This window comes from Lactuca saligna, chromosome 2 (assembly GCF_052625555.1).
Source record: "Lactuca saligna cultivar CGN05327 chromosome 2, ASM5262555v1, whole genome shotgun sequence".
NCBI classification, from domain to species: Eukaryota; Viridiplantae; Streptophyta; class Magnoliopsida; order Asterales; family Asteraceae; genus Lactuca; species Lactuca saligna.
Window position 1 is genome coordinate 111,658,384 of NC_136418.1, and position 13,461 is coordinate 111,671,844.

At 35.1% G+C, this 13,461-nt stretch overlaps 1 protein-coding gene across 1 annotated transcript; it reads right to left on the minus strand.

The window, feature by feature from the left end:
* Positions 1-9,063: 9,063 nt before the first annotated feature.
* Positions 9,064-10,823, minus strand: LOC145031372 (cytochrome P450 76T24-like). Its single transcript, XM_078979911.1, has 3 exons — positions 10,355-10,823; positions 9,832-10,254; positions 9,064-9,756 (listed from the first exon to the last, which is right to left on the minus strand). Exons 1-3 carry the CDS (start codon positions 10,802-10,804, stop codon positions 9,145-9,147), a joined length of 1,485 nt encoding a protein of 494 aa, XP_078836037.1. The 5' UTR covers positions 10,805-10,823; the 3' UTR covers positions 9,064-9,144.
* Between the last annotated feature and the right edge of the window lie 2,638 nt (positions 10,824-13,461).

The window sequence follows — 13,461 nt, forward strand, 5'->3', positions numbered from 1 at the left end:
TAAACTTGGATTAGGAGAAAGGTGGGTAATGTTTAGTGATAATTTGACCAAAGGCTTCAAATGAAGTCCTAAACACGTTTATATAGTGTTTACGTTTTGGACACGGTGGAATTTTACCCGATACCGGCGTTAGACGGGGTTTTTGGCCGTACCCGATTGAATTACCGTAACCCGATACGGTAAATTCTAGAATTATTCCGATCACTAAAGTTGGGTGTTAAATTGATTTCTAAATGTATTAATACACCCATTAAGTCATTTTAAATGTGTCCTAATTAATGACTTAATTAAACAGAGAAATCGGAAATCGGAAATCGGAACGACGATCGGTTGCGCGAAAGAGTTACATTAAAATGAAGCGGAAATTTCGGGTTGTTACTCATCTTGTTGCTCATGGTGTTTGTGACTCGATTAGAGGTGCAATCCTTGAGGCACTAAGCTTTCAAGAGTCAAGATCAAGAAGAATTGAGATTGTTGTTGCTACATAAGAATCAAGGTAAGATCTATACCCTAATTCATATGTTAAATCGATTATTGCATGCTAGATCTAGGGTTTATGTGGTTTGGATCATTATTGCATTTTCATTACACAAATTAGATCCAAAGCTTTAGGGTTTGCATTCACATAATAGGATTGATGTTTTCTTCAAAACCCATCATCATTTTTTTCCAGTCCTTTCTTAATTTTTTTATTCTAAATAGTTTGGAGTTTTCGGAAAACATTTGCTTTTTCTTTCAAAACACTTGAACCTTTGTTTTTAACAATTCTAATGAATTCAATTGATTTTTCAAAAATCAAATTTTTAATAGGTTCATTAACATTTTTCAAAAAAACAGAACAATCAATTTCATCCTCTATAGAAATTTCACTGATATCAATTTCATCATATTCATAAACGTTTTCAGAGTAAAATATTTTCTAAATTTAATTTCTTGCATAATGAGTCATATTTTTGCATAGTACTTAATTTGATTTGTTCTATATCTTTTTCATTCAACATTTCTTTCAACATGTTTTTGCGATCTTTGGATTGTATGTATTCCTCAATTCTCTCAAGTCCAACCCTATATGAATCTAAAACGTCATATGATTCCCATTTTTAGCAATCAACATCGATTTCATCATCTTTCATTTCAATAAATGGTAAAATCATTTTATACAGACCATTCCCTATTTCACAATCAAAATGCAATTGTGTAATATTTAAATATAAACGGTTAGCCATTAAACAAAAAACATTTTGTGGCATTTCAGAATCATAATGAGACACTAGAATACTAAGAGATTTGAGTATAAAATGTACCTTATCGATCACCTTCTTGGATTCCTTCACTTGATGCAAAACTTTTTTCGCAGCAAAGCAGCTTTCGGAAGATTGACTACTGTCAGTAGCATACCCTCTTTGTTCAAAACTCCGTTCTGAACCATAAAGCACCTATCTTCATATCCTTGCACTTCTGATTTTGCGACAAAACACCCACCATGTGTGGGCTTCTTGACCTCATCATGTTCTAATTCAGTTGACCACACCTCAACTTGTCCGTCATCATCAGTGCCTTCCTAAACAATTAACACCGACTTCACATTTGATGTATTCTTTCTCCTAAGCTCCTCTATCTCCTGAGGATAATATGCCTTGTCCTTTTCAAACTTTTTCATCTCATTCTATTTTATCAACATGCATTCTTTTGCAAAGTGGTTTTTGCCATGACAGTAATTACATTCGTAGCCTAAATCACCCAAAAGCTTCTTTTCCTTCTGTTCTTCATCACTTTGAGAGTTCTTGAAACTCTCATCTCTAGAATTTTCAGAACTTGAATTTCCCTGGCTGTATTTGTTATTGTAACGAGAGAAATTCTTCTTGAAGAACTTCTTAGGTTTGGATACAATTAAATCCTTGTCTTTTTTTGAGATTTCGATCTGAAATGTCATATTCAGAATCATCTTCTGCTATTTTATTTCCCTTCGCAACCAATTCCAAGGATCCCATACTAGAAACAAGCTTCACTTCCTTAGTCACTTCATCTTCGTCAGATCTCAAAAGGCCCATTACTTTGGCCAAAGAATAGCTTTTAAATTGTTCATGTGCCTTCACCGTGGACACAATAGCTTTCCATTATGACTTGAGATTGTTCATGAACGTAACTTTATGTTCAATGACATGTCGCTCAAGATTATATTTGATCATTCTACCCAGCAAGTGGTTGGAGCAGTTGAAGGTATGTTCTAACTTCTCATCGAGATTTTGAACAAAAGAACCAATCTTAGATAAAAGATTCGTTTGTAAACAGTGCTCTAGATCAGCATCTCCGAATACAACTCCTTTAGCCTCTCCCATATACCCTTAGCAGTATCATATGAGCTTATGAGATGAAAAGTATACTCAGGAAGTGAGAACCATAGAATTCTCATTTCCTTTATGTTGCTCATTAATTTATTCTTTTCATCCTGTGGAACAATAATGTGTTCAAGAATTAGAGCATTGTAATGAGCCTTAGTCTTGATTACCTTCCTTGTCGCTCTATGTGAGTACGTCTCCTGCATTATTGCATGTCATATATTCGAACCATGTTCTTCAATACCAAGAACGGAATCTTCAAAGTGCAACGCTCATACTTCATAATTCTGTGGGAAGAGGATCCAAATTCCTTTTGTAGACCCAATACTACTAGAGATATTGAACAAAATAGAATGAGAATATTCATTCTAAATATTCTCAGAAGTTCACAAAAACTAATATACAACGATATGTAAAACTTGAATCAATTTCAAGGGATATTAAGAGATCTAGATCTAGAGTCTATAATCGATTGAGACGATTGAGAGAATAAGAAGAGATCCAACAAAAACATAAAACCCTAGCAAAAACTCAACATAAGAATTGTGAATTAATTACTGTAACGCCCGTAGATCCGGGTTAGTCAAATTAGAGACGATAAGCATCAAAAATGACTTTTTGATGGAAGATTATTTAGAAGTATTAATCTTAACCAAGTTGTAGTATATGTCACAAGGTTTCTATGCATATAAAGAACGCGAAAATCCGAGTTATAACAAAGAAGTTATGACCTGTCGAAGTTTCGTGACAGAACCGGCATGACCCAGCGCGACCCAGCACGACGTAAATAGTGAATTTAAGGTAGATAGATATCTATCCTTAGTGATCTAAACGAGATTCAAAGATTTCTTCGATAGTAGTCCAACGATAAAAAGACAGACGAAAACGGAGTTCAGATGAAGGAGTTATGAATTGCGAATGGAGTTTTCCTATCCCGGCCTACTATAGATAATATATAAGTAATATACTTATAATATATCAAAAAATAGATTCAAAATTAGCCAATGGAGTCTAAACTAGAGTTGTAGAGCACAATCTCACCTTCACGTCGATATAAAGAACGTTGAAAACGGAGTTCATATGCGAAAGTTATGAATTTCTGAAGTTCGAGGCGCAAACCCCAAAGTTGTGTCAGAGACCACAACGTGGCAACCAGTGCCATGATGTGGTAGGTCTTCTGACACCTCCGGGAGTCCCCCATTTGCAACTTGAGATGACGCATGAAGTGCCGACCAAGCCCACGACATGGCAAGGGCTAGTTTTGCCCTATAAATAGATTTGAAGGGCCAGCCAAGTATGGTTGCTCATTCTCTCATCTCTCACCCATATTACCTCGATTTACGTGCAAAAAAGTACCCTCAAAGCCCCAGTATCAACCCCGAGAACCGAAGCAAGTCCTGAAGCCCGAAGATCCCGAGAAGAAAAGAGTTTCCGAGCCGAAGCTCTGCCCGTGAGAAGTCCGGTGTGTGAAGAGATCACAGTTTCACCGAAGGATACTACTTCTACAAGCCGTAGTGCTGCACGATTATCTTCTGATCAAGTGAGTGTGTGGTTACTTTCTTCTAACGCATAAATACAAAGTTTTTTATACGAAATACGTGTTATGTGTATATTTTATTGTTATATGTGTGAATGTATATTCACTTTCTTCTACCGCAAAGATATGAAGTATTTGCTATGAAGTACGTGCTAGGTGTTTATCCATTGTTTATTTACTTGAGATAGATGTTGAAATATTGTTTTATACATGATTTAAAATATTTAAACTATATATGTGTTTGCGTCTACAAATATGTTCGGTAGAAGATGGGTAGATGAAATAGTTGATGTGAGATGAAATAATAATTATTTTTGAACTCAATGAGTTCATTAGGTGTTTTTGAGCTCTATGTGTTCACTTGGGGTTAGAACTCAATGTGTTCATTAGGTATTTTTGAACTCTATGTGTTCACTTGGTGTTTGAACTCAATGTGTTCATTAGGTATTTTTGAACTCTATGTGTTCACTTGGTGTTTGAACTCAATGTGTTCATTAAGTATTTTTGAACTCTATGTGTTCACTTGGTGTTTGAACTCAATGTGTTCATGAGGTAGTTCTGAACTCTATGTGTTGAGTTGGCATTTTTGGACTCAATGTGTTCATTAAGTATTTTTGAACTAGATGTGTTCACTTTGTGTTGTTGAACTGAGTGTGTTCACTAAGTGTTTTAGAACTAAGTATTCACCAGATGTTTTGAATTAATTGTTCACTAGGAGTGTTAGATCTAGGTGTTTATTAAGTATGTTGAACTAAGTGTTTACCGGTCGTAATTTGTGGACCTTGGCAGTGGTGGACTTTGTGTCAATTCCTTAGGTCAATCCTTTGGAATAAATGGATAAAGGATAGTTGATTCTTAGGGTAAATCCTTAAGAAATAAAGGAGATAATGGGAATGAGTATTTGGGTTTACTGTTTCATAATTGAATATAATAAATGTATTATTGTGGGTTGAAAACCCTATATGCTCACCGTCTCCCAAGCTTGACCCACTCAATTTAATTGAATCACAAGTATCGATACGAAGCTGCTTTGCACTTAGAGATTAAAGGAGATGTAAATCACTAGAGTAAATGAATGTATGTTATGTTTATGCTTATGTGTCTGTATCGGAACATGACATCCCGAGGTTTTATTATTTAATGAAAATACATTTCTTTGAAGAAATGCTTTGATAAACTCTTATCATATTTTGTTTTGGGAACAAATTCCGCAACTGTTTTCTTTAAAAGATTACTCATATTTTAAAAACAAAGCATAAACAAATTGGTCTTTTCTGGCCGTGAAATTGGGGATGTCACAGTTGGTATCAGAGCATTAGTTTAAGCGAACTAGGAATTTGTAGGAAATTTCTAGACTTAAACATAGAATGGTAAGTATTGATTGTGAGGAGTGTGTCTAAAATACGATAGGTAGTACACCTAAATTGACACAAGAACTAGTTAATTTTAAGAATGATGCCTAAAATGCTTTTATGTGCTAATTGTTTTGTGTGATAGCTAAATTGATGCTATTATTTGTTCGGATCTATGGTCTGTTGCCAACTGGATCTGGAAACCCTATGTGTATAGGATTCTAAGCGTATAACTACAATATTAGAACTAGCATGTAAACGTTTCGGAGGGATAAGGAGATTTATATGTTTATCATAAATGAAGCTTTCTTATCTTAAATTCTCGCCGGTACACCGAACGTCTGCTTGGGTGTACAAAAGATCATGGTGAAGACTGGTAGAGAATTGAGTAAATGAAGGATATGAAAAGGGCTTATGATAGTGAATGACACCTATCGGAAGATATCGTAAGAGTGGTTTCATGCCTTTACTTTATGTCTGATAAAATAACGGAACGTTTAGAGGAGTATGGTACGTTTGAAGTACACCTTCGATTGGCAGGATGATTGAACGGTTGGTGTAATTCTTGAAGTTGTCCCATTGTCTCGAATTTCCATCACCAATCGAGTTGAAGTAGAGTTGATGATTGAAGATTGAGAAATGAAGAAGTCCTAGTAGAGTCTAGGGAAATTGTTTATGATTATTTGGACACATTCGTATGTGTTAAATTGTTTTGTGATTTTCTTGTATGGTGACTTGGTCGACTGTGGGACAATACTTGGGACGAGTATGAGTAGGTGTGAAAGGTAGTAGATGCATATACTATCGGAAGCACAGGACTCGCACTTGGATCAGGGAAAGTCACAAGGTTACCAAGAAGCTAGTAATTGATTCCATTTTATTTTGGTATGTCATTACCATTGTTTCGGTAATGACTAGTAAGATGGTTCTTGTTCCGACCCGAGTGGTCATATTTAAATTTGAGTTCGACTAAAAGGATTATGTTACGTGGTCTAGAGGACCAAGTTAGATGTAACATCTGACTTACGTTAGAAGGTTGAAGTTAATGTGATTGATAGTGTCACGCTCGTTGTTAAATGAAGTTTGCAGGTAGAAATGTTACATGCTTAAATGTGATTATATCACATTAGAATATGAAGAAAGGTATATTCCATTCTGGAATTTAACTTTATTAACGACCGAGTCTACGCGTCGCATCGTGCGATGAGAGGTCAATAGAGCACGACCCATCAGTTTGTTACAATAGATAAATGAAAGTATTTATCATGCGAAGAAGGAGTCCATAATAAGGACTTATTTTGTAACTTGAAGGTTATGATTGAAAGTACAACATAGTATGATAAGCAGATGCAAGATTAGGCATCTTCTACGGTTAAGAAAGTCATATAGCTAAATACTCTTTCGAGGGAACATAGAAGTTACGGTTATTACCTAGGATGAATAAATAACATGTGGAATCATTATGCAAGTCCTATTTCGTTGATGATTCTGGGATGTAATCATCCTAAGCGGAAGATATATGTAACGCCCGTAGATCCGGGCTAGTCAAATTAGAGACGATAAGCATCAAAAATGACTTTTTGATTGAAGATTATTTAGAAGGATTAATCTTAACCAAGTTGTAGTATATGTCTCAAGGTTTCCGTGCATATAAAGAACGCCAAAATCCGAGTTATAACGAAGAAGTTATGACATGTCGAAGTTTCGCGACAAAACCAACATGACCCAGCGCGACGTAAATAGTGAATTTAAGGTAGATAGATATCTATCCTTAGTGATCTAAATTAAAGTCTAAGATTTCTTCGATAGGAGTCCAACGATAAAATTACAGACGAAAACAGAGTTCAGATGAAGGAGTTATGAATTTCGAACGGAGCTTTCCTATCCCAGCCTACTAAAGATAATATATAAGTAATATACTTATAATATATTAAAAATAAATTCAAAATTAGCCAATGGAGTCTAAACGAGAGTTGTAGAGCATAATCTCACCTTCACGTCCATATAAAGAATGTCGAAAACGGAGTTCGTATGCGAAAATTATGAATTTCTGAAGTTCGGGGCGCGAACCCCAAAGCTATGTCAGACACCACAACGTGGCAAGTAGTGCCACGACATGGCAGGTCTTCTGACACCTCCGGAGTCCCCCAGATGCAGCTTTAGATGACGCATGCAGTGACGACCAAGCCCACGACGTGGCAAAAGGTGCCATGATGTCGCAAGGGCCAGTTTTGCCCTATAAATAGATTTGAACGGCCAGTCGAGTTTGGTTGCTCATTCTCTCATCTCTCACCCATATTACCTCGATTTACGTGCAAAGAAGTACCCCCGAAGCCCCGGTATCAACCCCAAGACCCGAAGCAAGTTCCAAAGCCCGAAGATCCCGAGAAGAAAAGAGTTTCCGAGCCGAAGCTCTGCCCGCGAGAAGTCTGGTGTGTGAAGAGATCACAGTTTCACCGAAGGATACTACTTCTATAAGCCGTAGTACTGCCCCATCATCTTCTGTCAAGTGACTGTGTAGTTACTTTCTTCTAACGCATGAATCCGAAGTATTTTATACGAAATACGTGTTATGTGTATATTTTGTTGTTATATGTGTGAATGTATATTCACTTTCTTCTACCGCATAGATATGAAGTATTTGCTATGAAGTACATGCTAGGTGTTTATACATTGTTTGTTTACTTGAGATAGATGTTGAAATAATGTTTTATACATGTTTTAAAAGATTCAAACTTTATATGTGTTTGCATTTACAAATATGTTGGGTAGAACATGGGTAGATGAAATAGTTGATGTGAGATGAAATAATAGGGTAACCAAGTCAACAAAAGTTGAAGAGACTAATTTGGTATTTTCTCTAACTTTGACTTTTGATAACAACACTCTACATGGAAATATAAATGTGTGTTTTTGTTATTCTGATGGTTGGCTTTCTATTTCGGAAAAACAAGTTTTAGCCACATAAAAGTTACTAATGGAACTGAAATTAGAAAAGGAAAAATCAAATGGCTTTAGAGGACGAAATTCATGTACTTAAAGAAGAGTAACTACAATTTCAAGACAAGAAGATCAAATATAAAGAAAAGGAAAATAAGAATATGGAATTTATGATGAGAGAACTTTCACGTTTATCTCAATTACATTGATCAATTGAATTTACTTTAAATTTACATTTACCTTTATATATTTGTTTTTTGAAATATTGGAAAGAGTGTATGGATTTTTTTTGTAAATTACATTTAATAATTCATATTATAATTGTGAAGATATGTTTAATTATTCTTATTGTACTGTAAGGATATATAGCGCTTGTCTTTTTTCATAATTTCTTAATTATTGGCCTTTTTGGTTTTTAACACTAAAGAATATTTAGTGACCATTTTTTTGGTCTCTAACAAAGATAAATAGTAACGACTTGAATTAATTAGTGACCACATTTTAGTGATGGAACAAGTCATCACAACTATCATATTTGAGTTAATAATTAGTGACCCTTTATATATATTATAGTTTAGTGATGGATCTATAGTGATCATGAGTAACGACCAAATATTTTCACAATAAAGCATTAGTGACGACTCCTATTGTAATGACCATGCTTGTTTTGGTCACTAACTGACATTTTTTATAGTGTAAAGTGTTTTAGTAAATATTTTCACCTGTGTTCAAATTTTGGCACTGCTCAGCCCCTGTGTCAATGGAGGTTTGTCTGCAATGACTCCAAAGCATGACGTATAGCCTCATATTTGAAGTGGGGAATTGGTCGGTACGTAAAATCTGATCCGGAACCCTCGTTAGGGAAGTTCTCTTTCCAAATAACAACAAAAGAACGTAAAACAATTTCTAATGGATATAAAATAAATTTGTACAACGACAAATGTTTTTCAACATTTATTCTACAACACAGCTACAATCACAGCTTCATAGGGATAACCATAAGTGGTTCAGCCTTTTGCAATGTGATCCCGTACTTTTCTCCCATATCAATATCTTGTGATCTCGTATCTCCTGCAACTTTCCAATCAAACTTATGAATTAAAGATGCCAATATTATGTGTAGCATTCTATTAGCAAGATTCAATCCTGGACACATTCTCCTTCCTGCACCAAATGGAATAAGCTCAAAATCATGGCCTTTATAGTCAATCTTCACGTCCAAAAACCTCTCAGGCATGAACTTTTTTGGGTCTGACCATATGTTTGGGTCTCGGCCCATAGCCCAAACGTTACACAAAATTTGTGCATTTTTAGGCACAACGAAACCTTGAATAGAAACGTCATGTATGGCTTGGCGAGGGATAAGAAAGGGGGCAGGAGGATGAAGTCTCAGAGTTTCCTTAATCACAGCTTGTAGGTACGTGAGTTGAGAGATATCATATTCTTGTATGCTTCCATTGTTGTTGTTTTGCATCAGTTTATCGACCTCCAACCTCGCCTTTTTCATTTTCTCTGGGTTACGCATCAGTTCAGACATCGCCCATTCCAACGTGCTTGATGTCGTGTCTGTTCCCGCCATAAATAGTGTCTGTAAAACAAAAGCTTAATCAATGCATGTGATCTTACAGGCAATATTTTTTAAATATTAAAATGTGTTACTTACTAGAAATAAGTGTCTCATATCATTTTGAGTAAAACTGGAATGTTGATCGAGCAGTAAGTCTAAAACATCATTGTTTTTGGTTGAAACGCCATCAGATCTACTTTTCAATCTGCCATTGATGATCTTATCAAAAATAGCCAACATTTTCTTACCATAAATATTTTCCGACCATATTAACCCTAGTGGATCCAATGAGTGAAGTATAGGAAAAAGGTCTGGTAGACCTGGCTTTGCACCAGATTGCATCCCTTGCAATACTAAGTCTTGGAATTGTTGTGTTGATTTTGGACCATATTCAGCAAGATCAATCGAAAACATAAAGTTGGAAAGGATGTTGAGACTCGTCGTGAAAGCACATGAACTTATGTTTAAAGCCTTTTCCTCTATACAACATCGATTAACATGGTTGACAAGTTCTTGTACCTAGAATATATAAATATGAGAACATAATTAGTTTCAATGAATCGTTGTTATTTTATTCTATTTTTAACAATATAATAGCGTTGATGGATCTAATTTATACCTTCTTCCGTCGTAGTAATTCACTAGCGTCTAGCTGTTGAACAGAGAACATATATTCCTTGGTCATTCTTCTCAATTTTCTCCATTGATCTCCAGCCTCCATCCAAACTATAGAGTATTTATGATAGTCTCCGAGTTGGATAGCCTTAGGAGGTGATCGGTTTAAGAAGGATGTATCATGTGTGTTAAAGAATTCTTTGGTGATACCAGGAGATGAAATGACTATGGTTGTATTGCTTCCGAGCTTTAGTGACATTAAAGGACCATAACGTTTAGATAGTACGGCAAGTGATTGATGGGGTTTGTCCCCGAATTCTAGGAGGTTTCCAATGACCGGAAAACCCTTAGGTCCTGGTGGTAACCGTGAGTTTCGCCGGCTGGAAATGAAGTACGCATAGATTGCCAGTGGGAAAAGACAAGATACTACGAGGAAGAAGGTTTGATAGTCCATTTTGTGTGTGGATGTTCTTTTAATTCGTTGGTCTAAATGTTTTGAGAAGTCGTTCATTTATAGCCACGGAAATTACAAAAATAGTCCCTACTATTTTACCTAAAATCTTATGTTTGGTTCATATTTTGACAAAATCCCACTTTCGTCCCCAAATTTGACTTTTATTGCACAATTTGTTTTATATGTGAGATAAACACAATTTGTTCATTTGTTTATCATCACCACTATCGTCCTTCTCATTATGTATTAAAATTTGAGATCCTACCAACACTTTCCACATCCCCAAGCACAACATACGAGCTTCATGAGCATCTCTTTGACGCAATTTGCATACATTTCCGATATAATTGCTTTTTTAGTTTTTTTAGACGAAAAATCTCATAACTGCAAAATGTAATATAAGCATTAATGGTTTTATTGCACATACTTCCAATTCAACTTGTTTATGTTTAATTATTAACCATAAAACAATTATTAATAATATAAATATTAGTCTAATTTTCATCATATTAACAAGATTTTTTTAATGGTACAGCTTACTATATATTTTTTAAATATACTTTTTGATAAATTAAGTTAATTAGATAATTGAACATGATAGAAATTGAAATTTGAAGAAAAGAAGATGAAATGTGAAACATCAAGACAGAATAAAGGGGATATGCTGAAAATTGCAATTCAATTCAACGTTCAATATCCGGAACTTAGAAACAGTCAATATTTTGCTTAAGATGGGTAGTTTTTTTATGAACAATAATTTGAAAGAAAGTTTGGACCTTGACTCTTGAATTTATATATGATGTTCTTAATAATTAATATAGTGCTTAACGCATTGACTATCTATATAATATATATGGATGTACCATATCAGGATATTTATTCAAATTGGTGGACCAAATTTGAGATTTTGAATAAAGTCACAGGGACCATTCTTGTTATTTACTCCGATAAGTATATCTTTAAAGTCTATGCTCGTAAAACACACACTCTTTTATTTTACTTGCCATGTAAATAACACATAATACTTGAATATTTCCTCAAGAAACTTGTGAAATGTTATAATATATCCGTTTCATAATTTCATATTCACCAACAAACAGGGAACATTTTTATGCACCCCTCATTCCTCATCTAAACCCTAAAAATCGATTTTATGAATTTCCCATGCCCCTTCAAGATTATGTAGATCCAGTACTTGCTAGAAAATCTCAAAATACCTACAACAAGATCGGTAGGTATACGGGTTTACCTATGGAATTGTGACGAAATGTGTGCCATAGCGTAATCACTCGTTGGTAATTGTTAGCGCGTAATTGCGATGGATTATCAACGGAATACCGACGGCCTTTCTCTTTAGGTATTTTACCGACAGAATACCTACGGAAAACACTAGCCACGGGATTCAACGGATTATCGACAACTGTTTCTTACCTATAGATTATTGACGGATTACAATAGTCACAGAATACCTACGGAAAGAAATATTAAAGAAATTCTGACGGATTACCGACCGAATCCACTTTGACCGGCATTGACTTAACTACCGACGGATTTCCGACGGGCGTACTTACCGACGACATATCCGTCGGTAATCATCGTTTTATTAAATTATTAATTTTAAATATAAAATATTTTTTGGTCAATTATGCAAAATAAATAAACGCAAACATGATAACACTACAATTAAGGTTTCCAAATACACAAAATGTGTTCCACATACACCAAGTTTGCAAAATAAGTAGACACATTCCTTATTCCTTTCCTCCATTGTTACAACATTCATACCAACTAAAAGATAACAAACACTCATTCCAAATACCAACATGTATAACTTATACACCATCCTCAGGTGGAGTAGGAGGGGGATCACGGGCTTGATTTGGCATCACAATCATCATCCTCGTCATCCTTTCCATTTGTTGTACCATTTGTTTTTGCAATTGTTGCAGGTTAAAAACTTCTTCATCGCAACCTATCCACGTAGAAAATGATAATACAATTAATTCAATACTTAAACCATAATAACAATGTATTTGAATTTACGATAACAACGTATTATAGTTTATAATTGTCACAACTAGAAATTTTGTGCCTTGTAACTACAACAATGTAGTGAAATTATGAATCAAAGTCTTAAGAGCATGTATGATGCTTACTTTATGACAACAAAAATTTGCAACCAAATACACCATACAAGCATTACAAAATACTCAACAAGCAATTGGGAAACCTAGAAGTTCTTGTTTAGGTCCATTTTGGTCTAGGACTTCCTAATTGGGCCCAATGGACCAATAAGCTTCCAATTTGACCATCTTGGACTTAGAACTCTGAAATGGGCTCTAATTGGACCCACTTACAATTATTTCAATGTTTTGGGCCATATTGGGCCTAGAATGAAATAAATTATTTAAATGAACCAAATTGGGCCATGAGGCATCCTAGGAGTCCAATGGGCCGAAAAACAATCAATATGGACCCATGAATTGGATTTAAGAATCAAAGGCCCAAGTCTCCATCTCTCCCCTCTATCTCTCGGCCCAAGTTAACAAAAAAAGAAAAAGAAGAAATTGAGAATTAAGGAGGATTAGCCACCTCCTTAATACATATGGGATATCTATGCATATCTTACATATTTCCATGCATATCCTCTCACTTCT

Excerpts from the sequence above, each read along its gene's own strand:
- LOC145031372 (XM_078979911.1), bottom strand. The coding sequence starts at position 10,804 with ATGGACTATCAAACCTTCTTCCTCGTAGTATCTTGTCTTTTCCCACTG. Across the intron at positions 10,255-10,354 it reads AATTACTACGACGGAAGAAG|GTACAAGAACTTGTCAACCA; the intron begins GTATAAATTAGA and ends TATATATTCTAG. Across the intron at positions 9,757-9,831 it reads ATATGAGACACTTATTTCTA|ACACTATTTATGGCGGGAAC; the intron begins GTAAGTAACACA and ends TTTGTTTTACAG.